Genomic DNA, 27498 nt, shown 5'->3' on the forward strand with positions numbered 1-27498 from the left:
TACTCCAGAAAGAATGAAGAGAAAGAGCCAAAGCAGAAAAAAATCCCAGTTTTTTTCTGGACTGACTGGTAATGGAAGTAAAGTATGATGCTGTAAAGAACAGTGTTGCATAGGCACCTGGAATGTTAGGTCCGTGAATCAAGGTGAATTGGAAGTGATCAAATAGGAGATGGAAAGAGTGAACATTGACCTTTTAGGAATCAGGGAACTAAAATGGACCAGAATGGGCAAATTTAATTCAGATGACCATTATATCTACTATTGTGGGCATGAATTGCTTAGAAGAAATGGAATAGCCATCATAGTCAACAGAGGAGTCTGAAATGCAGTACTTAGGTGCAATCTCAAAAACAACAGAATGATCTTTGTTGGTTTCTACGGCAAACCATTCAGTATCACAGTAACTCAAGTCTATACCCCAACCAGTAATGCTGAAGAAGCTGAGGTTGAATGGTTCTATGAAGTCCTACAAGATCTTCTAGAACTAACACCCAAAAAGATGTCCTTTTCATCATAGACTGGAATGCAAAAGTAGAAAGTCAAAAGATACCTGGGGTAATAGGCAAGTTTGGCCTTGGAGTACAAAATGAATCAGGGCAAAGACTAACAGAGTTTTGCCAAGAGAATACACTGGTCATAGCAACCACCCTATTCCAAGAAGACGAGCTGAATCTACACATGGACATCACTAGGTGGTCAATACCAAAATCAGATTGATTATATTCTTTGCAGCCAAAGATGAAGAAGCTCTATACAGTCAGCAAAAAGAAGACCAGGAGGTGACTGTGGCTCAGATCATGAACTCCTTATTGCCAAATTCAGACTTAAACTGAAGAAAATAGGGAAAACCACTAGGCCATTCAGGTATGACCTAAATCAAATCCCTTAAGATTATACAGTAGAAGAGACAAATAAATTCAAGGGATTAGATCTGATAGAGTGCCTGAAGAACTATGGATTGTGGTTTGTGACATTGTCCAGGAGGTGTTGATCAAAACCATTCCCAAGAAAAAGAAATACCGGAAAGCAAAATGGTTGTCTGAGGAGGCCTTAGAAATAGCTAAGAAAAGAAGAGGAGCGAAAGGCAAAGGAGAAAAGGGAAGATACAGCCATCTGAATGCAGAGTTCCAAAAACAGCAAGGAGATACAAGAAAGCCTTCCTTAGTGATGAATGCAGAGAAATAGAGGAAAACAACAGAATGGGAAAGACTAGAGATCTCTTGAAGAAGATTAGAGATACTGAGGGAACATTTCTTGCAAAGATGGGCACAATAAAGGACAGAAATGGCATGGACCTAATAGAAGCAGAATATGCTAAGAATTGGTGGCAAGAATACACAGAAGAACTATACAAAAAGATCTTAATGACTAGATAACCATGATGATGTGATCACTCATCTCAAGCCAGATATCCTGGAGTGTGAAGCCAAGTGGGCCTTAGGAAGCATCACTATGAACAAAGCTAGTGGAGGTGATGGAATTCCAATGGAGCTACTTCAAATCCTGAAAGATGATGCTATCAAAGTGCTGCACTCAATATGCCAGCAAATTTGGAAAACTCAGAATGGCCACAGGAATGGAAAGTGTCAATTTTCATCCCAATCCCAGGGAAAAGTAATGCTAAAAAAGTTCAGACTGTCGCACAATTGCACTCATCTTACACTCTAGCAAAGTAATGCTCCAAATTCTCCAGGCTAGGGTTCAACAGTAAATGAACAGTACTGATGTTCAAGCTGGATTTAGAAAAAGCAGATGTATGGCAACATACATTGGATCATTGAAAAAGCAAGAAAATTCCAGAAAAACTTCTGCTTTATTGACTATTCCAAAAGCTGTGACTGTGTGCATCACAGCAAACTGTGGAAAATTCTTAAAGAGATGGGAATACCAGACCACCTTACCTGCTTCCTGAGAAATCACATGCAGGTCAAGAAGCAACAGTTAGAACCATACATGAAATCATGGACTGGTTCTAAATTGGGAAAGGAGTACGTCAGGGCTGTCTGTTGTCACCCTGCTTACTTAACTTCTATGCAGAGTGCATCATGTGAAATACCGGGCTGGATGAAGCACAAGCTGGAATCAAGTTTTCCGAGAAAAATATTAGTAATTTCAGATATGCAGTTGATACCACTCTTACGGCAGAAAGCAAAGAGGAATTAAAGAGCCTTCTGATGAAAGTGAAAGAAGAGAGTGAAAAGGCTGGCTTAAAACTCAACATTCGGTAAACTAAGATCATGGCATCTGGTCCCATCACTTCATGGCAAATACATGGGGAAACAATGGAAATAGTGAGAGACTTTATTTTTTGGTCTCCAAAATCACTGCAAATGGCGACTGCACTATGAAATTAGAAGATGCTTCCTCCTTTGAAGGAAAGCTCTGACAAACCTAGACAACATATTAGAAAACAGAGACATTATTTTGCCAACAAAGGTCTGTCTCGTCAAAGCTATGGTTTTTCCAGCAGTCATGTATGGATTTGCGAGTTGGACCATAAAGAAAGCTGGGTGCTAAAGAATTGGTGCTTTTGAACTGTGGTGTTGGAGAAGACTCTTGAGAGTCCCTTGGACAGCAGGGATATCAAACCAGTGAATCCTAAAGGAAATCAGTGCTGCCAAATATTCATTGGCAGGATTGATGTTGAAGCTCAAACTCTAATACTTTGGCCATCTGATGCAAAGAAATGACTCACTGGAAAAGACCCTGATGCTGGGAAAGATTGAAGGGGGGAGAAGAAGGTCACAACAGAGGATGAGATGCTTAGATGGCATCTCTGACTCAATGGACGTGTTTGAGCAATCTCTGGGAGTTGGTGATCGACAGGGAAACCTGTCGTGCTGCAGTCCATGGGGTAGCAAAGTCGGACACGACTGAGCGACTGAACTGAACTGACTGAAAAACAACTCTAAGGCCAGAATATTTGCCGTATTTTTAGTACTTGGGATGGTTCCAAAAATTGTCAATATATATTTGTTGCATGACTGAATATGAAATATTTTAGTACTTAAGTTGAAGGAGAAGTTGAACATGCAGTTTGTCCAAGTAGCAATTTGTTGAACATGATTTCTGAGGAAGTCTAGTCTTGAGGTTGGTAATAAGAAAATGTCAAGATGGGGTCGTGTTTGGGGGCAGGGTTACAGCATTGTCATTATTGTACAAAATAGTAAATCTTTTTCTTTTCATACCTTGTATAAATTAACTTGTACTTTGCTGTTTGCACTTTTTTTTAAATCAATACAAACATTGTGAAGCTTCTTTTGAAATTGTCTCTTACCTATAACAGTGCTAACTTGCCTTTCACAGGCTCAAACATAATTTGAGATCACTCTCCATAAGGCAAATATGCCTGCATTTAATTTTGCTTTTCCTCTTTTTTTATTCAGTCTACAAATAAGAAACCGCGAAAATCACCAGGAGAGAAGAGTAGAATTGAAGCTGGAGTTAGAGGAACAGGCCGTGGAAGAGCCAATGGGCACCCTCAACAGAATGGTGAAGGGGAACCTGTCACATTATTTGAAGTGGTGAAACTGGGGAAAAGTGCAATGCAGGTAAATTTTAAGTGTTTCTATTTTACTAATAAAGCAATATAGGGTCAATAACATGTAAAACCTGTTAGTGTGTATTTTGACATTTTTATGCAATTGTTGATGTGTAGTCAAGTTTATTAAGGATTTTTCTTTGCTTGTTTTGTAAAAGTGTCAGGAAAGGCATATTGTTTAATAGTAAGTTAATGTTACAAATTTTAAATTGCATTATGTTGAATAAAATAATTTGCAATATAGTAGGAACTGCCTGAGAATTTGTATTGCTTCAGTCATGTGTATTTTTAGAATTTGACTTAATGTAAGTAACATATGTATATTGAAGAATATTTGAAAGAGGAAAGGGTGTAAAAAAAAGCGTTAGTGAATTAGAAATAACCACAGTAAACATTTTATGGTTATTTGTGTTTGTGTGATGTTTTATAACTTCCTACACTGTTTTTTCTGCCCTCATTCACTCAATAAGTGTCATTAAATAGTCTCGAAGAGCATATCTTTATTGGCTTCTGACCAATTTATTTTAAGGATAAACTATAAGTATTATGATTCCTTTAGTGTGTGTTTACATTTTTAGAATATTTTAAAACTTATTAATCATTTGTATTTAGTTCCTTACATCTTCTTTTCATTTTAAAGGACTAGAGGTAAAATTATTTTAAGAATATTTCTTAACTATGTAGTAATAAATACCATTTTATTCTCCAGAATTTGTACTAGTTTATCTTTCACCAGAAGTTTAGCTAGCAATTGGATTTTATATTTAAGAATTATTTGGCAATATAGGTAAAGACAGTAATTCATTATTTTAATTTCCATTTTTAAATTACTAATGATTGTATGTTTAATCTATTTTGTCTTTGCTCATTTTTGATACTTCATTTTCAATGGGTAATTTATGAAACAGATTTACTTTTAGAACCAAAAGCAGGCAACTTTCCATTAATACACCTTTTATTTTTTACATGTATTTCTTTTTGAATTCCTTAAAGGGGTTTAGTGTATGTTACCGGATTGATTTGTTCAGGAATCTTGGAATATTGTATGGGAAGGGGAGGGTGTTAGAGTGGTATGATGATGCTAAATATTGATGATGCTAAATGGTGAAATACTGAATTCCCAGTGATCCAAAGCAGTGGACAACATTAAAATATATAAGTATAATTTTGAAATATATTAAGTGATTTTTAGCCATTAAGCTTGATAGTTTATATTGCAGATACAAACTGCAATAGAAAAATTGTTAACAGGCTATAGAGATATTAATCAAAATCTATTTGTTGCCTCCCATCCGTAGGTAGAGATACAAATAGAAAATCAAGGAAATTAAATTCTAAAATTGCATTTCATTATTTTGCTTTCTTTTTTCATGCAAAAGTTTATTTTTCTAGCTTTTATTTAATATGAATAAAATCTTCAATATTTATTGTGAACAAAATCTAGTCATTTGATTTTGATATACACTAGTGATGAGTATAAGATTTTTTTCTTTTTCACTCACTATGTTCTGTATTCTTCATCTACATTACTCTTTCCTATCGCTGTTTTCATACTTTATTCTCTTTTTAAATTATTTTGGATTCATATTTTATAAAGGGTAAAGATTAGTAGTCAGAACCTTAGTACCTTCCAGAATTTGGTTTTAACTCACTTTTTCAACTTTTTCTCACTATTCGTCTATTGAAAGTGACCCTATGTATTTTTTACTTTGCTGTAATTTTTTATTATTCTTTTATGTTTTTGTTTCCTAGCTGTATTCATATTAATCTACAAATTGCTGTAATTTTTTTCATTTTATTCAGCATTCTGTTGTGGACATTTTTTTCCAGTGGATTAACCTTAGAATTTTTAACATTTATATTATCTAATTAGTTTTCTTTTGGACTGCTTTATTGTTTAAGAAGAATAAGTATATTTAAGATAACTAAGAGTAGTTTTATTCTGTTAAAAATAGTACTTCTTTGAAGATCTTTATATATCCTTATGAAACCCTGCCTGTAGGAATCCTTTGTAATGTAAATTCTTGAAAGTGGTCACTGAGCGAAAGGAATGCCTAAAAATTCATGTTTAAAAAATGAATGCAAGTATTTTAATGAAGCTGGCACACTAATTTCAGTGTTTATTATTCCTTCATTTCAAAGTAATCCCTTCATAAAGTAATGAAAGACAAAGTGCTAGAAAGAGTTTAAACATTAATGGGTTTAGAAACTAAATGTTTCTGTGGTTTATATAGAAAAAAAACCACCTAGTGGTCAGCATTAGGTTTAAGGTAGCAGAAGCAGATACTTGTAGCCAAGAGTTTTGATCTTGTATGTTAAAAGGATGCAAGGTGCTTCATGAAGTGTGTATGAATAAAGTTAGGCTTAAAATACATGAAGCCAGGGCCTAATATGAGACCCCATACTTGGAAAGGAGATGGAAGAAAGCCACTGATAACTGTTGCATAGGCTAAGGCTTGTGTTTAAGGGGATCATATTAATAAATATCTTAGGTTAGTCTTGAGACTCTGCTTTATGCTTATCATCCATGTAGTTAACTGATAGAGACTCTTTTACTATTCAGGATGGCCTAGTTTGGATACTGGCTTATGCTAAAACCCCACTTTTTGGAAATCGTGAGATGAAGGAAAGAAGAGGACAGACATAGTCCTTATAATCAGGACCTGAAGTAAAATGACTACTTTCTTGATTGGTGAGGGAATCTTTAAAATTTCCTGTATCATCTTAGAGCAGGAAGTTCTTTTTAAGCCCACTGTACGATCTAGTTCTCCATGAAGTGAGTAGATGGAGCAGAGATAATCTCAAAAGCATAGGAAGGGGTAAAAAATAAAAGAAACAAGTATGTTTAAGTTTCCACAGAGATGAAAGAAATTTTACCTAATACTAAAAAGGAAATAAACTTAGTAAATAGGTTTTTCTGAGGTTAAAAAGCTGCATTAGATGCCATCAAAGGGAGAATTCAAGAATTGGCATTCATTAGGCATTCATTCAGAATGTAGCCCAGAAATAAAAAAGTAAATATGAAAGAGCAGTTGAGTGACTTTGATGTGGATTGAAAGGGTTCCAAAATATGCAGGGGAAGAATTCCAAGGGAATAGAAGAGACAGGTTTTGAAGAGGTAGTCTTTTAGAAAATTTCAGTCACATTTCCTCAGATCTAGAGTTTGTTGTCAGGAGTAAGATAAGTGAAAATCATTACACAGGCATTCCTTGTTGTTGTTGTTGTTTTTTCCTGCGCTTTGCAGATACTTCGTTTTTTAAAAATTGAAGGCTTATGGCAACCCTTCATCAAACAAGTCTATAAGCACCATTTTTCCAACAGCATTATCTTTTAATTAAGGTATGTGTAATGATTTTTTAGACATAAATGTTTCTGCACACTTAATATAATATAGTGTGAACATAACTTTTATATAAACTGAGAAACCAAAAATTCATGTGACTCACTGTATTGTAATATTTGCTGTGATGCAGAGAAGGCAATGGCACCCCACTCCAGTACTCTTGCCTGGAAAATCCCATGGATGGAGGAGCCTGGTAGGCTGCAGTCCATGGGGTCGCTAAGAGTCGGATACGACTGAGCGACTTCACTTTCATGCATTGGAGAAGGAAATGGCAACCCACTCCAGTGTTCCTGCCTGGAGAATCCCAGGGACAGGGGAGCCTGATGGGCTGCCGTCTGTGGGGTCGCACAGAGTCGGACACGACTGAAGCGACTTAGCAGTAGCAGCAGCAGCAGTGATCTGAAACCAAATCCTTAATAGGTATAAGGTATGCCTGTACAGTATAACTGTAGAATATTGAGGCTTGGAAGAAAGTCTTGAAATATTTCATTAGGGATTGCCTGAACCTTTTTGCTGACCACAATGCAAGTAAGATGGAAATATTCAAAATAATTTCCCTTTCTACATTACATCATAGTCACAAATCTCGAAAGGCACTTTTAATTATTTCATGTAGTAAAGAGTTAAATAAACAGTTGAAGTGTGAATGTTAATAAAAGTAATATCAGCAAAAGCACTAATTAGCAATAATAGTATCAATTTAGAGAAAGAAAAATAGCAAACCTAAAGTAATTAGGAAGAAAGGAATAAAAAAAAGTAGAAATGGAAATTAAGTAGAAAAAGAAATGATAGGTCTACTGATTCAAAATATTGGCAGTTTGAGTTCAGTACACTTAAAACTTACAGATCTTATCTTAGGAATGCAAGGGTAGCTTAATGTTAGAAAGAAAGTGAAAGTGAAGTCGCTCAGTTGTGCCCGACTCTTTGCGACCGCATGGGTAGTAGCCTGCACCAAGCTCCTCCGTCCATGGGATTTTCAAGGCAAGAAGTACTGGAGTGGGTTGCCATTTCCTTCTCCAGGGAATCTTCCCAACCCAGGGATCAAACCCAGGGATCAAACCCAGGTCTCTCACATTGTAGACAGACACTTTACTGTCTGAGCCACCAGAGAAGTCCTAATGTTAGAAAGTCTTTTACTTATATAGCAGATAATCATATCAAGGGGAAAATTGATGTAGAATGTTTATAAAAATCATTTGATAAAATAATAGCTGATACAGTGAACAATAACTTTGTGAGTAAACCATCAAGAGGGAAGTTCCATAGCTTGGTAAAGGTTATCACACAAACATTGTAGCTCATGTTACACCATTTTTAACAGGGAAATTTAGATGTATTCCCAGGAACAAGCACTAGAGTATAATAGTTGAAAATATAAAATTATCCGTATTTGCAGAATATACAATTGTCTATGTAGGAATTTCAACATAACCTAGACTATTGGACTAATGAGTATTCAGTAAAACTCCGAGAGAGAAAATTAACACTATAAAAAAAAAACAGCATTGTGTAAAGTAGTAATAAACAGGCCATCTAAGAAAATAGGAAGAAGAATGAATAAAATTTGGCATGAAATAGAATAAAATTCTGTTTCATACTCTTTATTTGAGTAACATAAAAGTATCTGGAAAGTACTAAAAGTCAGTAAGGATGGAAAGTACTAACTAGTGAGAGTACAAATCTGTATAACCCCTTTGGAGAAAAATTTGACAGTATTAAGAAAGGTTAAATGATCTATTCATTTTTCCTTCATTTAGCAACTATTTAATGAGTACCTACACTGTGGGCAACACCTTTTTCTTTCTTATGTCTTTCTTTTTTTAACTGGGATCTAGAGAAAATTTTATGTAGTTTTATAGATGAGGCTCATACAGTAATTTTTATTTTAATTTGTAATGGTGAAAAGAAAGACAAAGGAAATAAAAGTCTGTGAACAGAACGATTGATAAATAAAATGTGGTATATTCAGACAGTTAAATTTTCTATTACAGTTAAAACTAGTGTGAACTAGAGCTTTAGGTACCATTATGGACAAATTTTAGAAATGCATTTTAAGGGACAAAGCAAGCTGCAGAATGATACATAATATATAGTACTACTTATATAAACACATACCTAAAGGGATCAGACAGGTGTATTTGGACTGCTATAGCAATAACTGAAAAAAGAAGCATAAAGAAACAAATATGGCTGTAAAATATTAACTGTTGTTGAAACTGGATGGTGTATACCTTCTTATCTATCTTACTATTTATAATAAAAGTGAGTATTTCTGAAATGCTTCCTAAAGGAGGACTTATATTGCCAGTATATTTGAAAAATGATTGTATCCCTTCCCCTTTGGAGAAGTGACATGTGAAGACTTTGGTAAGATTGGTTTTAAAGACCCTAGTTTCTTTTATTTATCCAGCATTCCACAAACCTTTGACTCCTATAACTATTTATGACCATTTTGTATTTTAGTCTTTTCTCCTTATTGGAATTGTGAAAAATCAACTTTACTGGCTTAACAGATACCTTACATACCTCCTGTAATTGGATGTTGTGCTAGATAGTTCCTGAATGTTCTTGCCTGTATAACTGAAAAGAAATTTTACCTGAGACTTGAAGGATGAAAAGGAGTTAGCTAGGCAGTTAGCAGAGGGAACTTCTTATAGCAGAAATGCAACACACAAAGATAAAATCTCTACCCCTACCATGGAAGCCATAAGATGTCCAGTAAGAGTAGAGCTTAAAGAGGCTAGATTCTAAACATTTAGCTTTTTCTGAAATTGATGGCATTTTAGTAAGAAAATGACATGATCATATTAGCATTTTTAGAAGTACCTTTCTGGAAACAGTTTAGGTGATGATTTGGGGTGTGTGAGGCTAGAAGCAGAGAGACTAGTTAGGAGGCCTTTTTTTTTGTTTAATCTAATTCCTACGTAATGAAAGTTTATAGTGTCAGTGAAGGGGAAGAAGAGAAAGGGACTGAATCTATAAATATTAAGGCTGCAAGATGCTTCTGAAAGATGAGAAAGAGGACAGAATATAAGGTAATTCCTATTTGTTTGACTTGGGAATATTCACTGAAAGGAAATTTGTAAGAATATAGGTGTTAGTGATGGGTATGGGAATAGTTTGGTTTGGACATTTTGCCATTTAGATGCGTGACACTGACTACATACTGAATTTTGGAACATTCAAGCTGTTACTCTGTTATTTGTTGCTTTAGTAGTTATGAAGTAGTATTATAATGAATTTTTATAATCCATTTACATTTTGTACCCCAGACTTCATCTAAAAAAGTTGGGCTACAGTTGATTCATTCAACAGAAATTCATTGAGAGCTCTTGTTTAAGGCATTGGAGCTGAAACTCCAGTACTTTGGCCACCTCATGCGAAGAATTGACTCATTGGAAAAGACTCTGATGCTGGGAGGGATTGGGGGCAGGAGGAGAAGGGAAAACGACAGAGGATGAGATGGCTGGATGGCATCACTGATTCGATGGACGTGAGTCTGGGTGAACTTTGGGAGTTGGTGATAGACAGGGAGGCCTGGCATGCTGCGACTCATGGGGTCACAAAGAGTCGGACACGATTGAGCGACTGAACTGAACTGAACTGAAGCTTGTCTGACCCTTCCCTTCATAGACTTTCTAACCATAGATGGGAGAGGAAATTCTGTATCAAAGTCAAATGTACTATTACAAACTGTTGATTAATGCTAAGAAAACTCCATTTGGTCTTAATGTACAGATATAATAAATTTTGTGAATAAGGAAATGGATTCAGCCTATAAATGAAGTATACTCAATGGCTCAGGTTGGTTTCCTGTTTGCTTTAGACAGATGACTATGAAGATAAAACTGATTTTGTCTGTTGAAGTTTTGATTGGGAAAGACACAGGTATCTTAGGGCGTTAGTCTGTGATTAGTCATACTCTTTCTTTTAGGGAGGAAACTTTGTTCTGATGCTAAATAAAAGTATAAACTTTTACAGGACATTCGTTTCTTCTAGTACCCAAATTACAAATGGGTTAGACGCCAGATCTCAAGGTATCAAATGCAGGGGAGTTCTCCCCCAAGGTTTGTGTAGGTAAGTTTTACTTACTTTATGATGACACCAAGGAAAGTGAAAAAGCACCTATGAGTTTATTAAAATCACACCTGTTAACTTGTGTTTGAACTGACTGTTAGGTAGTGACTGTATGAGAATTGAATACTTTGCTGAGCTGTTAATTGAATGGATAAATATGTCCATAATAGTTTTTTAATTTCTGAATGTTCATTAAAAGCTTAAAAGTTTTAAGAAGTATTAAAATAGCTGACTCTTGAAAGTCCCTTGAACTGCAAGGAGACCCAACCAGTCCATCCTAAAGGAGATCAGTCCTGGGTGTTCATTGGAGGCACTGATGTTGAAGCTGAAACTCCGATACTTCGGCCACCTGATGTGAAGAGCTGACTCATTTGAAAAGACCCTGATGCTGGGAAAGATTGAGGGCAGGAGGAGAAGGGGACAACAGAGGATGAGATTGTTGGATGGCATCACTGACTCGATGGACGTGGGTTTGGGTGGACTCCAGGAGTTGGTGATGGACAGGGAGGCCTGGTGTGCTGTGGTTCCTGGGGTTGCAAAGAGTTGGACACGACCGAGCGACTGAACTGAAAATAGCTGAAGAATGTCGTAAGAGGTGTAATTATAGAAGAATCGGTGATGAAACAAACCTTAGGAGACAATTACTATTAGGAGAGCTTAGAACTGTTGCGTGAAATGAAAAGGAGAACTTAGAACTATTGCATGAAATGAAAAGGAGAACTTAGAACTATTGCGTGAAATGAAATTTTATAACAAAGATGGTCAGGATATATTGAAAGAAGGAAATACTATAATGATGATGAGGAGTGAAACCTTATAAAACTAAGCAAATACATAAGTACTTGAATAGGATCAATGTATGAGTGTAATATGAGAAATACCTGCTTATAAGTACAAACACTACAGTGACAGGATATTGGAGTATAGGACTTAAAAATCATGAAAAAAAATGAAAAGATTTATTCTGATTTTTAACAGTATCATAATATCTAAACTTAACATAAAACATTTAGATTAAGTTTGACTGCTACTGCTACCGCTAAGTCACTTCAGTCGTGTCCGACTCTGTGCGACCCCATAGACGGCAGCCCACCAGGCTCCCCCATCCCTGGGATTCTCCAGGCAAGAACACTGGAGTGGGTTAGGTGATGGTAAATGTGGAAAACTGAAAATAGCCATTGTTTAAATAATAGTTTATTTCTATTTCTCTTATATGTAAAATATCTTAGGTGATCTTTGCAATGGCAGTAGGTAGACTGACAGAGCATCAAAATTGTTAACATATTTTAATACTTTAATAAGTTAAGGAATATGTAATCATAACTATAACAGCTATCAGATCAGTCGCTCAGTCGTGTCCGAATCTTTGCGACCCCATGAATTGCAGCATGCCAGGCCTCCCTGTCCCTCACCAACTCCTGGAGTTCACTCAAACTCAAGTCCATCGAGTCAGTGATGCCATCCAGCCATCTCATCCTCTGTCGTCCCCTTTTCCTCCTGCCCGCAATCCCTCCCAGCATCAGAGTCTTTTCCAATGAGTCAACTCTTCGCATGAAGTGGCCAAAGTACTGGAGTTTCAGCTTTAGCATCATTCCTTCCAAAGAAATCCCAGGGCTGATCTCCTTCAGAATGGACTGGTTGGATCTCCTTGCAGTCCAAGGGACTCTCAAGAGTCTTCTCCAACACCACAGTTCAAAAGCATCAATTCTTCGGCGCTCAGCCTTCTTCACAGTCCAACTCTCACATCCATACATAACCACAGGAAAAACCATAGCCTTGACTAGACAAACCTTTGTTGGCAAAGTAATGTCTCTGCTTTTGAATATGTTATCTAGGTTGGTCATAACTTTCCTTCCAAGGAGTAAGCGTCTTTTAATTTCATGGCTGCAGTCACCATCTGTAGTGATTTTGGAGCCCAGAAAAATAAAGTCTGACTCTGTTTCCACTGTTTTCCCGTCCATTTCCCATGAAGTGGTGGGACCGGACGCCATGATCTTTGTTTTCTGAATGTTGAGCTTTAAGCCAACTTTTTCACTCTCCACTTGCACTTTCATCAAGAGGCTTTTGAGTTCCTCTTCACTTTCTGCCCTAAGGGTGGTGTCATCTGCATATCTGAGGTTATTGATATTTCTCCCGGCAGCTATACATTTTGATATTTATAAAAAATGAATATTACATAATAGAAATTCACCACAGCAGCACAATTGTAGTCTACCCAATGTAGCAGACATTGGGTCCTATTTTAAATGTGGTGATTATCTTTTCAGTCCTATTTCTCATTCCTCTGTCTTGATCCTTGTGGACCTAATATTTCTACTAATGATGACAGCTAGCCACATTACACGTTACATATTCCATGAATAAGTTGATGTTTTAGTGATGGGGTGAGGGAGGAAGTCCTTGCAGGTGCCAGGCACTGAGCTCTTGAGGTGAACTGCTTCATTTTAAACCTCAGCTCCTGTAGATAAACCATGCATGAATGGCCACAAGAATGGTCAAAGCCTGGTAAGTAAGGCCTAGCAAGCATACCTTTGTGGACACTGATTGCTGCAGAGCCCCAAATGTGACGGAAATGTTTGAAGGCCTACTAGTGCAACTAGATGTAATTGTGTTGGTGAACCTGGGTGGCATCCATGAGTTGGAAAAAGAAAATCTGAGTCTTCAACAAAACACCCTATTGCAAAAACATCACTGCTAGGATGTCTGTGGCTTCTCAACTCAGACTGGGAAGTTGAGCTGCAGTGATTCTTTTGTGACTGCTCCTGGCTAAATTCCAACTATATGCTGGCACTACAAGCAGCCCACCATTGATATTAAGCAGCAACAGAGCACTTTTTAGAAGACCCTAGATGAGATGGACATTGGATGAGATGGACATTCCTAGCTCTGCCTATTTTGAGTCAAGGGTAGGGTTGATTTACTCTTCTGGGTCTAGAAGTCTCACTGTGCACTTACATGGAAGTCCCCTGCTGGTAATCTCTACATGGATAAGAAATCCAACCTAACCCCCATAAAACTTTGACAGCTAGTTCCAGTCACTGTAATGGTCCTGCTGGCCATGGTTGTTAGCATTGCAATCCTGCTGATCAACATCAGGAGAAAGTTGGGAAGTACAAGAAGGCAGGAATCCAGGACTGGGAAACTGAATATACACCCCAGCATATGCTTATAGGGGGGAGAGTCGGAGAACAGTGTTCAGACCACTTCAGGAGTGAAATTTGATTCTCGACTCAAGGCAGATATTGTACTTTCTTCACCAACATCCCATTCTTCTCACCTACTTGTCTCCATCCTAACAGTTCTTTTCCTAGGACTATCTTTCTTTCTGGCTTTGTGTCCCAACCTCTTTTAAAGACCCATTTCTAATATTCCTTCTTATTCTTAGTCCTTGGATAAGAAATCTGATTCTGTAAAAGCAGACACAATAATGTCATCTTGGATTGTGCTTAAAATAAAAGGTTAAGATTAATGAAGAAGAAACGCAAAAAGGCAAAATGGTTGTCTGAGGAGGCCCTACAGATAGCTGAGAAAAGAAGAGAAACGAAAGACAAAGTAGAAAAAGAAAAATATATCCATATGAATGCAGAGTTCCAAAGAACTGCAAGGAGAGATAAGAAAGCCTTTATAAATGAATCAGTGCAAAGAAATAGAGGAAAACAATACAGTGGGAAAGACTAGAAAGTTCTTCAAGAAAACTAGAGATACCAAGGGAATATTTCATGCAAAGATAGGCACAATAAAGGACAGAAACAGTATGGACCTAACAGAAGCAGAATATACTAAGAAAAGGTGGCAAGAATACACAGAAGAACTATAGAAAAAGATCTTAATGACCCAGATAGCCATGATGATGTGATCTCTCACCTCAAGCCAGATATCCTGGAGTGTGAAGCCAAGTGGGCCTTAGGAAGCATCACTAGGAACAAAGCTTGTGGAGGTGATAGAATTCCAGCTGATGTATTTCAAATCCTAAAAGATGATGCTGTGAAAGTGCTGCACTCAATATGCCAGCAAATTTGGAAAACTCAGCATGGCCACAGAAATAGAAAATGTCATTTTTCATCCCAAGCCCAAAGAAAGGCAATTCCAAAGAATGTTCAAGCTAGCGCACAATGCACTTATCTCAGACACTCGGAAAGTAATGCTCAAAATTCTCCAAGCTAGGCTTCAACAGTATGTGAACCATGAACTTCCAGATGTTCAAGCTGGATTTAGAAAAGGCAGAGGAACCAGAAATCAAATTGCCAACATCTGTTGGATCATAGAAAATGCAAGAGAATTCCAGAAAAACATTTACTTCTGCATCATTGACTATGCCAAAGCCTTTGACTGTGTGGATCACAACAAAACTGTGGAAAATTCTTAAAGAAATGGGAACACCAGACCACCAGACCTGCCTCTTGAGAAATCTTTATGCAGGTCAAGAAGCAACAGAACTGGACATGAAACAACAGACTGGTTCCAAATTGGGAAAGGAGTAAGTCAAGGCTGTATATCGTCACCTTGCTTATTTAACTTATATTCAGAGTGTACATTATGTGAAATGCTGGGGTGGATGAAGCACAAGCTGAAATCAAGATTTTAGGAAAAATATTAGTAATCACAGATATGCAAATGACACCACCCTTATGACATAAAGCGAAAAGAAACTAAAGAGCCTGTTGATGAAAGTGAATGAGGAGAATGAAAATGCTGGCTTAAAACTTAACTACGAGAAAATGAAGATCATGGCATCCGGTCCCATTGCTTCATGACATATAGATGGGATAAGAAGGGAAACAATGACAGACTCTTTTTGGGCTCCAGTATCACTGCAGTTGGTGACTACAGCCATTAAATTAAACGATGCTTGCTCCTTGGAAGAAAAGCTATGACAAACCTAGACAGCATATTAAAAAGCAGAGATACTACTTTGCTGACAAAGGTCCATCTAGTCGTAGCTATAGTTTTTCTAGTAGTCGTGTATGGATGTGAGAGTTGGACCAAAAAGAAAGCTGAGCACCAAAGAATTCATGCTTTCAAGCTGTGGTATTGGAGAAGATTGTTGAGAGTCCCTTGGACACCAAGAAGATCAAATCAGTCAATCCTAAAGGAAATCAGTCCTGAATATTCATTGAAAGGACTGATGCTTACGCTTCAGTACCATGGCAACCTGATTGATGTGAAATACTGACTCATTGGAAAAGACCCTTATTCTGGGGAAGATTGAAGGCAGGAGGAGAACGGGTCGACAGAGGACGAGATCTTGGATGGCACCACTGACTCAAGGGACGTGAGTTTGAGCAAGCTCCAGTAGTTGGTAATGGGCAGGGAAGCCTGGTGTGCTACAGCCCATGGGGTTGCAAAGACTCTAATATGACTGAGCGACTGAACTGAACTCTTAGTCCAAGGATAAGAAATCTGATTCTCTAAAGACAGACAAATTAATGATATCTTTGATTATGTCTAAAATAAAAGGTTAGGATTACATTCTAGAATCATTAAAAGTGATGGAATACCTTTTGAAGGCTTAGATGAATTTAGGTGAGAAATAGCTGTTTTTCAATACATTACAAAGAGAGAAGTATCATCTTCATCCTGAATTATCTGCTAGTACTACTTATTGATGAGAAGAAAATTTGGCTTTATTTGGGCTTGCATAATGGCCATGTCATGTGGCCAAACCACCAACACATATGCTTCTCACTTAAAAGGGAATTTAGTTACCTAAACACATTTTTATTTTTTTGTGAAAGACTGTCCAGAAATTGTCAGGGTTTATTCTTCAGCTTGCCTTTATTATAGCTGATATTAGTAATGTTTTATTATATTAAAATATTTGTATATACTTTGTCACTAGTATTTTTTGTGACTTAATATTGCAAACTTAATGAAGTTTAATAAAATGTGAAGAAGATATATAACGAGAGAGTTTGAACTTGCATCAGAATAATGCCAATTAAAAAAAAAGAAACCTATATATATATTTTTTATCCTGAGTTAGGTTTTACATAAGAGGAAGATGTTTTAAATAGAACTTCAAACAGTAATTGGATAAATGAAATAGTTACTTTAGTCATGGTATTAACATACCAGGGTACACACCTTAGAATCATAGTAACTTAATTTTAACTTCAGAAATTAACTTCAGAAATGTTCCAATTTTATAATCCAAGGTTTTTCCCATAAATGATTAAATTTTTATACAGTAATCATTGTTGATCCATTTTAGATATTTGAATGGGTTATTTTTCAACTCCTTTATTGTTTAAGATTCATGGTCACATATCATTATTTTGTGCCTATGTTAAAATGACATTTAGAACTGTTCCAGACTATTTCATAATCAGTTTAGTGCCTTAAGATGCCCAGGTTATTTGACAACAGTTGTAACAAAGTTCTAAACATAAACTGTATACCTTGCAGTTTTTGTGTTGCGTAGATTTTGAAGTATTAGCATTGTTTACTGTTTCTCAAAGATTCATGTATATTTACATATATCTACTGTTTACCAGCCACAGTGGAAAAATGAGCGAGTGAAGACAGTCTTTTTATGCTATTTGTTGAGCGATGTCAATATTTTCAGGAGAAAAGATATTAAAGTTAAGTTTCTGATTCTTCCCTGAGTCTGTCTAATTCTTAGGGCTTCTCTGGTGGTCAGAAGGTAAAGAATCTAATGAAGGAGACCCAGATTTAATCCCAGATCAGGAAGATCCTCTGGAGAATGGAATGTCAATCCACTCCAATATTGTAGCCTGGAGAATTCCATGGATTCTTTACCACCACAAAATTGTAAAGCAGTTGTCCATCAAATAAAAAATAAAGAAAAATTTAAAAACAAAGGAATACTTGAGTGGGTTGCCATTTCCTTCTCCAGGGGATCTTCCCTACCCAGGCATCGAACCAGTTTTTTCTGCATTGGCAGGCAGATTTTTTAATGCTGTGCCCTTAGGGAAGCGTAAATAAAGATGTATTGAGGTATAAATGAGATTTCTTAGCATTTCTTCTTTTGTCCACCTCAATAACTTTGGATTATGTGCTCTTGTAGTTTCTTACTGTATATGCTAACTAATCATGTATAAAACAGAAACTTTCAAAAAATTTTTCCAGGATTTGTTTCTAAACTGTTTTAAGAAAAGTATATATATGTTGATAACATTCCTTATTATATTCTGGGCTTTAGTCCTAAACCTTTGAAAAAGTGAAAATGACAGTTGCTTAGTCGTGTCTGACTCTTTGTGACCCCATAGCCTATACAGTCCATGGAATCCTTCAGGCCAGAATACTGGAGTGGGTAGCCTTTCCCTTCTCCAGGGGATCTTCCCAACCCAGGGATTTAACCCAGGTCTTGTGCATGATAAGTGGATTCTTTGCTTGCTGAGCCTCAAGGACACCCAAGCCTTTGAAAATGGAAGACAAAAAGGATTTTCCTCCTGTTGAGAACTTTTGATCTAGTACAGGATTTCTTAACCTGGAATCAAAGCTAGAATTTTTGATAAGCATGAACAGAGATGAAGAGAGTGATAACAAATTTGAAATTGATTTTTAAAAAGTAAGTGCATGGAGAAGAAACAGTGGTTGTCAGATCTTTCTATGCTACTCACAGAAGCTTCGGAACATCGATTTCGTTCCAATGGCTTCTCTTCCAAAAGAATATCAGGGGACATGTGCTCGATCCCTGGTTGGGGAACTAGCATCCTGTTACACAGAGTGGCGCAAAAAATAGAGATCAAGCCTTGAGCCTTTGGAGTTGGAGCACTAACTTCAAGACCCTAGACTACCAAAGAACTAACTCTAGGGAGTATCAAATAGTATGAACTGACACAAAGCAAACCACTTGAATAGAAGACCCAGCATCACCCAACCACCAGTAGCACCCTGTGCAGGATACCTCATCTAAACAAGAAACAAAACAAAAATATAAACCCAATCATCAGCAGACAAGATTACCATCTCACTTGCTCATAACTGGAAAAACAAAGAACAACAAAAATCTCAGCACACATCTCACCCTATATGAAGCTTACACAAACCACTGGTCCAGCCTTAGGAGGGCAAAAACCAAAAGGAAGAAAGAGTTCAAGCCTGGGAAAAGGAGACCTCAAACACAGTAAATTAAAAAATAATAATAATAAAGGCAGAGAAATGCTGCACAAATGAAGAAACAAACTAGAAACACAGAAGTCCAGATAAATGAAGAAAAAACAGGCAAACTACCTGAAAAAGAATTCAGAATAATGATAGTAAAGATGATCAAAAACCTTGAAAGAAAAATGAAGAAAATGCAAGAATCAATTAATAAAGATCTAGAAGAATTAAAGAATAAACATACAAACAACACAATTACTGAAATTAAATACACTCTAGAAGGAATCAGTAGCAGAATATCTGAAGCAGAAGAGAGAATCAGTGAGTTGGAAGATAAAATGGTGGAAATAACTTCTGAAGAGCAGAATAAAGTAAAAGAAAAGAACTGAGGATACTCTCGAGAGTCCTCACAGACAATATCAAACCCACCAACATTTGAATTATAAGGGTCTCCGAAGAAGAGAAAACAAAAGGGTATGAGAAAAATTTTGAAGAGATTATAGTAAAAAAAATTTCCCCAACATGGAAAAGGAAATAATAGTCAATAAAGTTCAAGAGACGCAAAGAGTCCCATACGAGATAAAACCAAGGACAAACATGCCAAGACACATACTAATCAAACTAACAAAGACTAAACATAAAGAATATTAAAAGCAGCAAGGGAAAAGCAACAAGTAACATACAAGGGAAACCCCATGTTTAACAGCTCAGCTTTCAGCAGAAACTGTGCGGGTCAGAAGGGAATGGCAGAATATATTTAAAATACTTAAAGGGAAAAGTCTACAACAGGATTACTATACCTGGTAAGGATCTCATTCAAAATTAATGGTGAAATCAAAAGCTTTTCAGACAAGCAAAATTTAATAAAATTCAGTGCCACCAAATCAGCTTTACAACAAATGTTAAAGGGACGTATATAGTCATGAAATACAAGAGAAGAAAAAGATCTACAAAAGCAAACCCCAAACAATTAAGAAAATGGCAGTAGGAACATATATATCAATAATTACTTTACATGTAAATGGATTAAATGCTCCAACCAAAATATACAGACTGGCTGAATGGATACACAAACAAGACCCATATATATGCTATCTACAAGAAACCCCACTTCAGACCTAAAGACTCATATAGACTGAAAGTGAGAGGATGGAGAAATGTATTCCATGTGATTTGTGCTAGTGACTCCTTTTCAACAGTTGTAGTTCTTTGAGGGTTATGATTACTTGAAACAATGCAAACTAATCTGACATTAATAGTTTTAGAGTATGTGTATATGTTGTGTTGTTTGCAGCATCTTTGCTCAAATATGAATGCTTTCTGATTACAGAAATTCTGTAGTGTATGAATACACATTTTCAAGAAAGTCACATATTTCATAAGCTCTAGTAAAACTCCAACTTTCACTTATCACTCAGAGATGCTTGTCTAGATATATTTCTTGTTAGCTTTTCCTTGTGAACTTTGATGTCTTATACATTAAACTTGGTTGTGCTTAGGTCTTTTCTTCCTGTCCATTTTAAGTAGGTCTGACAAATGTTAATCTGTATTTTTACTAAGATCCGATATTTTAACTGAGAAGAGTGTGATTAACAGGGTTTTTCTGGTAGATATGGTAGGAAATCATTAGTGTATAATATCCATAGCCTAACTTTGGTTTTGAAATACCAATACTTCATAATTTAGTCATTTTGATTTCAGAAGGTACATTGTGGACGTATATTCAATACTTGGAAAATGCTGTTGCCAACTTTATGACAACATTCATGCATTAACTGCAAGACAGGTGTATTTTCACTACAGTCATGAGTTTTAATAATCATGTCATCATATCCACACATATATCTTCGATTTTTCTGCTATGATATCACTTCCTGATCATTTATAGCCGGCCATTTCACACCTTTTCCACATACTGATACAATAGTAGGTTATTCTTAAGTGATACTAAGGACTGGCAAGATTTTTTTTAAGGTGTTATTTTAAAAATCCTTTTAGAACTCTTTGGTTTATGAAATGATATTTACTCATTTAATAAATTGTAGAAGGACTCGATCGATCCCAGAGTAAAATGAAAGAGAAAAAATTAGTTAGGGTGACTTTAACTCCACTTTTCTACTAACTTGAACATTTAATTCCAGAATAACCTTGTGTTACTGGTTGAAGCCCGCCTCAGCAGCACAAAGCAGTTGAGAATCCTGGCAAGAGACTGAAAAGATTTAGGACAGTCTTTTCTAGTGTAATTAATAGTACCCCCTTTCATCCTTTAAGTTTTTCTAGTTAGTATGATAAATTGTAATGGCACTCCAATAATTGGTAAAGAAATTAACTGAAGATAAAGAAGTTACAAGACTGAAGTTTATTGATGAGGCTCAAAAGGCACAGTGTGGGTATAAAACATTGTGTTTAATGAACAGAGATCATGCCAGGTAGTATGGAAATTTAATGATTTCAAAGGGGAAGTAGTTCCTCAGTCTCTTAGATATATTTGGGGTATTTGAATTTAAAATATTGATGGTTTTTCAGATGATCAGAAGTAAAAATTATGTATCTTAAAATATTGTATATATCTTTATTAACATTTTAGAATTGGCTTGGGATGCTTTGATTGGGGTGGAAGGGAAGACCTTGACCAAGAAACAGGTTCGGTTACATAGGGGAGAGAGAGAGGGTAGGGGGTGACCCTAGGGGATAATTAGTGTATCATAAAAAGGGTGGGTAGTAGGAGGGTAAGCCACTTGTCAAGGATCTTAAAGGCTGATGAGGTTTGAATGCTGATAGAAACAGTGTGGCTTTCCTATGAAATTAAAGCCAATTATCATAAAGCACAAAAAAGGAAGTATGTAGTATTATGAAGCCATTAGGGAGAATAGCCAAGTTTCAGACTACATTAAGGATACAGAGACATTGAATTGTTTAAACCATGTAGAGGAATTTTACAGTAAACTGCTAGTTCTGGATGTTTTCAGAGAAAATAGTTGAAAGGAAAATAGTTGGAGAGTGAATTAAGAGAAAGAAACCAAAAACTGTGTAGTATTCTAAAGCAGGAAAAAATGGGCTAAGTGGTTTTAATGTTTATAAATGATACAGGGTATACAGTCATTTTAAGAGATTTACCGACTTCAGTTTTCAGAATAAACGTGGCTTAAGATGATTTGAAAATTCAATGCATTCAGTTCTCCAGGTATTTTTAGCTTTGATTGACCTAAAACTGAGCCTTATTAGACAATAGTGGGGAAAATGCTGCACTGTTAGAAGACAAAATTTTCATTATTCAGTTGAGATGGCCTTGAGAGTCACTGAACATCTTTTACCTATAGTTTCCTTATCAGTGATTGTTATTGTGCACATTAGGCTCCTTGTGAGAATAAATAAGGCTAATTTATGGCAGTGTGTTGTGATACAAAATATTTTAGTCATACTTGGTTTATGATAAAATTCAAAGCTCACCTTTCAGTGAGACTTAATGTGGTTTTGATTCTGTGTTTTGGGCTTGTATTTGTAGATATTATAGGGGAATTTTAGAATGCATCATGCTAAAATTTTGGTTAAAGCTGGAGAAAGTTATAAAGAAAAGTATTCTGGGAGGTCATGTTTTAAGCCAAGGCAGATCTCGCCAAGCATGTGTAATGTAAGTTACCACAAATTAATCATGTTCTTTTGAAATGTGTATTAGATAATGTACTCTAATAAAATGCTGCTTAGAATAAAATGCTGAGGTTAAAAAAATAACTAATTTGGACATTTTTAGTTGTTTTGATATCAGTATCTCTTCTAGTAAAGGACTGTTATGAGTATGCAAAGAAACATAACAGTTCAGAATAGTTCCATTAATTCTTTGACAGTAATTCATGCAGAAGAGAAAAATAAAGGCAAGTATTGACTGTCTTTCTCATATCTTGTTGTTCATTATTTTACTGTTAAGTTGTTGGCAACTCTTTGCTTATCTCTCAAATCATGTATTTAGACTTGCTGGTTCATGAAATAAAAACATCTTGAATCACTAATTTAACTTAAACTCTGACATTATTGGTAAGTATTGGGTTGGCCAAATAGTTCATTTGGGTTTTCCATAAGATGGTGTAGAAAAACCTGAATGAACTTCTGGCCAACTGTATAGCAGGCTCCATTTTCTCTTAAGTTTTCCATTATCAGCTCCTGCTGATGGCTTACTGAAAAACAGGTGGTCACCGTTAACTGTTATTTTAAAAACATCTGTTCAATGTGAGGCAAACTCCCTTAGCTTTCTTTAGCTTCTTCCGGTCAAGTTTAATGCATGAACTCCTCTCATGCCAGATACTAGCTACACGCTTATGATATGTTTGTGTCCCTCCCTGCCCCCACGTCCCTCCCTCCAAAAACCCTCAAGATTAAGTATTTTTGAGTATCAGCAACTATGACAAGTACTTTTTGTATCTAGTATACCACCTTCTGCAGTAAAATGCATATATTCAGCATTTAGTAAATAGTTGACAGTGACCTCACACCACTCAGAATGGCTGTCCTCTCAAAGTCTACAAATAGCAAGTGTTGGAGAGAATGTGGAGAAAAGGAAACCCTTGTACATGATTGTTGGGATTGTAAATTGGTACAGCCACTGTGAGAAATAGTGTGGAATTTCTTAAAAAACTAAAAATAGAACTGTATAATCCCAAGAAATCCAGTCTCCGCAATATATCTGGAAAAAATGGAAACACGAACTTGAAAAGATAGATGCCTCTCATTGCTCTCAGCAGCACTGTTTACAATAGCCAAGATGTGAAAGCAACCCAAATACCCAACTGTTGAATGGATAAAGAAAATGTGATATATATATATACACAATGGACTATTACTCAGCCTCAAAAAGAGAGAAATCTTGCCACTTGCACTAATGTGGATGGTCCTAGAGAATATTATGCTTAGTGAAATAAGTCAAAGAAAGATAATACTGTATGATATCACATGCAGAATATAAAAAATAATACAGATGAATATATATGAAAAAAGAAGCAGACTCAGATATAGAAAACAAACTAGTACTTATCCTGTGGGGAAGGGAAAAGTGGGGCTGTGGGATTCAGTTCAGTTCAGTTGCTAAGTTGTGTCCAACTCTTTGTGACTCCATGGACTGCAGCATGCCAGGCCTCCCTATCCATCACCAACTCCTGGAGTTTACCCAGACTCATGTCCATTGAGTTGGTGATGCCATCCAACCATCTCATCCTCTGTCGTCCCCTTCTCCTCCCACCTTCAATCTTTCCCAGCATCAGGGTCTTTTCAAATGAGTCGTTTTCGCATCTGGTGGCCAAAGTATTGGAGTATCAGCTTCAGCATCAGTCCTTCCAGTGAATATTCAGGACTGATTTCCTTTAGGATGGACTGGTTGGATCTCCTTGCAGTTCAAGGGACCCTCAAGAGTCTTCTCCAACACCACAGTTCAAAAGCATCAATTCTTCAGTGCTCAGCCTTCTTCACAGTCCAACTCTCACATCCATCCATGACTACTGGAAAAACCATAGCTTTGATGAGACGGACCTTTGTTGGCAAAGTAATGTCTCTGCTTTTTAATATGCTGTCTAGGCTAGATTGGCTATGGGATTAAGACATACAAACTACTATGTATACAATTGATAAGAGTATATTGTACAGCACAGGGAATTGTGAAAGTGAAAGTCGCTTAGTCGTGTCCTACTCTTTGTGACCCCATGGACTGTACAGTCAATGGAATTTTCCAGGCCAGAATACTGGAGTGGGTATCCTTTCCCTTCTGGAGAGGATCTTCTCAACCCAGGGATTGAACCCAGGTCTCCTGCATTGCAGGCGGATTCTTTACCAGCTGAGCCACAAGGGAAGCCCACAGGGAATTATAGCCATTATCTTCTTATTACAACTTTTAATGAAAATATTTGTAAAAATACTGAATCACTATACTGTATACTTGAAACTAATGTGATATTTTAAATCACCTATATTTCAATAAACAGTTTTAAATAATACAAATGAATCTATGTACAAAACAGAAACAGGCTCACAGACGTAGAAAACAAACTATTGTTACCCTCAAAGGACAGAAGTAGTAGCGGAGGGACAGATTAGGAGTATGGGACTAACAGATACAAACTACTATACATAAAATAATTAAGCAACAAATTTACTGTATAGCACTGAGAATTATATCAAATATCTTGTATTTGCCTATAATGGAATATAGTTTGGAAAAGAAAAGCTGAATCAGTATGCTATACACCTGAAACTAACACAGTATTGTAAATCAACTATCAGTTCATTCGCTCAGTCGTGTCTGACTGTTTGCGACCCCATGGACTGCAGCACACCAGGCCTCCCTGTCCATCACCAACTCGCTGAGCTTACTCAATCTCATGTCCATCAAGTTGGTGATGCCATCCAACCATCTCATCCTCTGTTGTCCCCTTCTTCTCCGGCCTTTGATCTTTCCCAGCATCAGGGTCTTTTCAAATGAGTCAGTTCTTCGCATCTGGTGGCAAAGTATTGGAATTTCAGCTTCAACGTCAGTCCTTCCAATGAATATTCATGACTGATTTCCTTTCGGATGGACTGGTTGGATCTCCTTGCAGTTCAAGGGACTCTCAAGAGTCTTCTCCAACACCACAATTCAAAAGCATCAGTTCTTTGGTGCTCAGCTTTCTTTTTACTATATAGTTTTTCTTTATAAAGAAAAATAAAGTATATTTCTGTATGCTGCTGCTGCTGCTAAGTCGCTTCAGTCGTGTCCAACTCTGTACGACCCCATAGACAGCAGCCCACCAGGCTCTGCCGTCCCTGGGATTCTCCAGGCAAGAACACTGGAGTGGGTTGTCATTTCCTTCTCCAGTGCATGAAAGTGAAAAGTCAAAGTGAAGTCCCTCAGTCATGTCCAACTGTTCGCGACCCCATGGACTGCAGCCTACCAGGCTCCTCCGTCCATGGGATTTTCCAGGCAAGAGTACTGGAGTGGGTTGCCACTGCCTTCTTAGATATTTTTTTATACTAAATCATACTCTATACTTTAATTTTCTTTATAAAGAAATATAAACTATATTTCTTTATACTTTATACTAAATCAGCTATGCTGCTGCTGCTGCTAAGTCACTTCAGTTGTGTCCGGCTCTGTGCGACCCCATAGACGGCAGCCCACCAGGCTCCCCCATTCCTGGGATTCTCCAGGCAAGAATACTGGAGTGGGTTGCCATAAATCAACTATACATCAGTTTAAAAAGTGTTTTTAAATGTTGGAACTTTGAATCCCCAGGATTTTGTTTCTTTTCTTAGAAGTAAATCATGTTTCTCCTGAAATAGTATTGTTCACTAATATTTCCTTTAAAAGTCTTTAAAATTTTATTTATTTATATAATGCAACACCATTCAGAATCTTAGGCATTGATTTTGAAATTGCTGAAGTGATTGAGAAAAACAAATTACACTTAAGTGGCCAAGAAAATTCTAAAAATAAAGAGTAACAAGGGACTCTGTCTGCCATTTAGTAGACTGTAAAACTGCAGAAAATATTAATGTTGGTGATTGGCTCAACAACTGGAAAATGGATCCGCTAAGCACAAACAGACCTAAGCATATATAGTAATTTGTTAAAAATTATACCCTTCCTATTTGTTTCTCTTCATAGTTGTCACTTTATTAACAACTTGAAAAAAAATGCAGCACTTCCTCTCCTATAATACACCAAAGTCTAAGTGAGTAGAGTGTATTTCTGGTGGTCCATTGGTCAGGAGTCTGTCTGCCAGTGCAGGGAACACTGGTTCCGTCCTTAGTCTGGGAAGATTCCAAATGCTGCTGAGCCTGCATGCTCTAGAACTCATGTTCTGGGACAGGAAAACCCACCAGAACCAGAAGCCTGCACAGAGCAAGGAAGACCTGGCACAGCCAAAAAAAAATTTTTTTAATGTAGTAGAGAATTAAATATACACAGTGATGTCATAAAACAATTAGAAAAAAGTTATATGAAAAATAATTGGATTGAGAATGCTAAAAGCAAACTTAAAGCAAACATTGTACTTGTTTAAATGTCTTTAGTATTTAGCCTTTTAGAATTATATAATATCTACTTTCTGTTTAGTGTTTCTAATTTTAAATTCCAGTTTAATGTTTATATTTCCACTCAGCATATCTGTTTTTGTTTATTCACCTAGTATTTCTCATCCATATCTTTATTTTCTTCCTTTTTTAAGCCAATTGGTTTATATGTATGTACATGATTTTTTAGAGAAATCAAAGAACACAGGGACTATAATTGCAATTTGTCATGACTTTACCTACTTACTCCCAGTCCTGCTTCTCAAAATAATATTTTCATTTCTTTCAACATTCTCTTCTGATATTTATTCAACATAATTACTCACTTTTATTTTGGACAGCGTTGTGCTGATTGAATATGATGAACAGAAGGTATTAAATACAAGCAAGCCTTAGATATATGCAAAATACAGGGCCATAACTCAGAAACATTAGGGGC

The 27498-nt window shown here is 36.6% G+C and overlaps 1 protein-coding gene across 3 annotated transcripts in view; it reads left to right on the forward strand.

Annotated features, from left to right (window-relative positions):
* Positions 1-27498, forward strand: part of STAG1 (STAG1 cohesin complex component) — a 499240-nt gene that overhangs the window by 177197 nt on the left and 294545 nt on the right. For 2 of the 3 annotated variants that reach the window (XM_061427678.1, XM_061427685.1), the window contains one exon: positions 3387-3551. In XM_061427678.1, the coding sequence (XP_061283662.1) occupies positions 3387-3551 (165 nt within the window). Of the gene's footprint in view, positions 1-3386; positions 3552-27498 lie in introns of those variants that run through there. The other variant, XM_061427693.1, reaches the window with a different exon arrangement.

Source organism: Bos javanicus, chromosome 1 (genome assembly GCF_032452875.1).
Source record: "Bos javanicus breed banteng chromosome 1, ARS-OSU_banteng_1.0, whole genome shotgun sequence".
Lineage (NCBI taxonomy): Eukaryota > Metazoa > Chordata > Mammalia > Artiodactyla > Bovidae > Bos > Bos javanicus.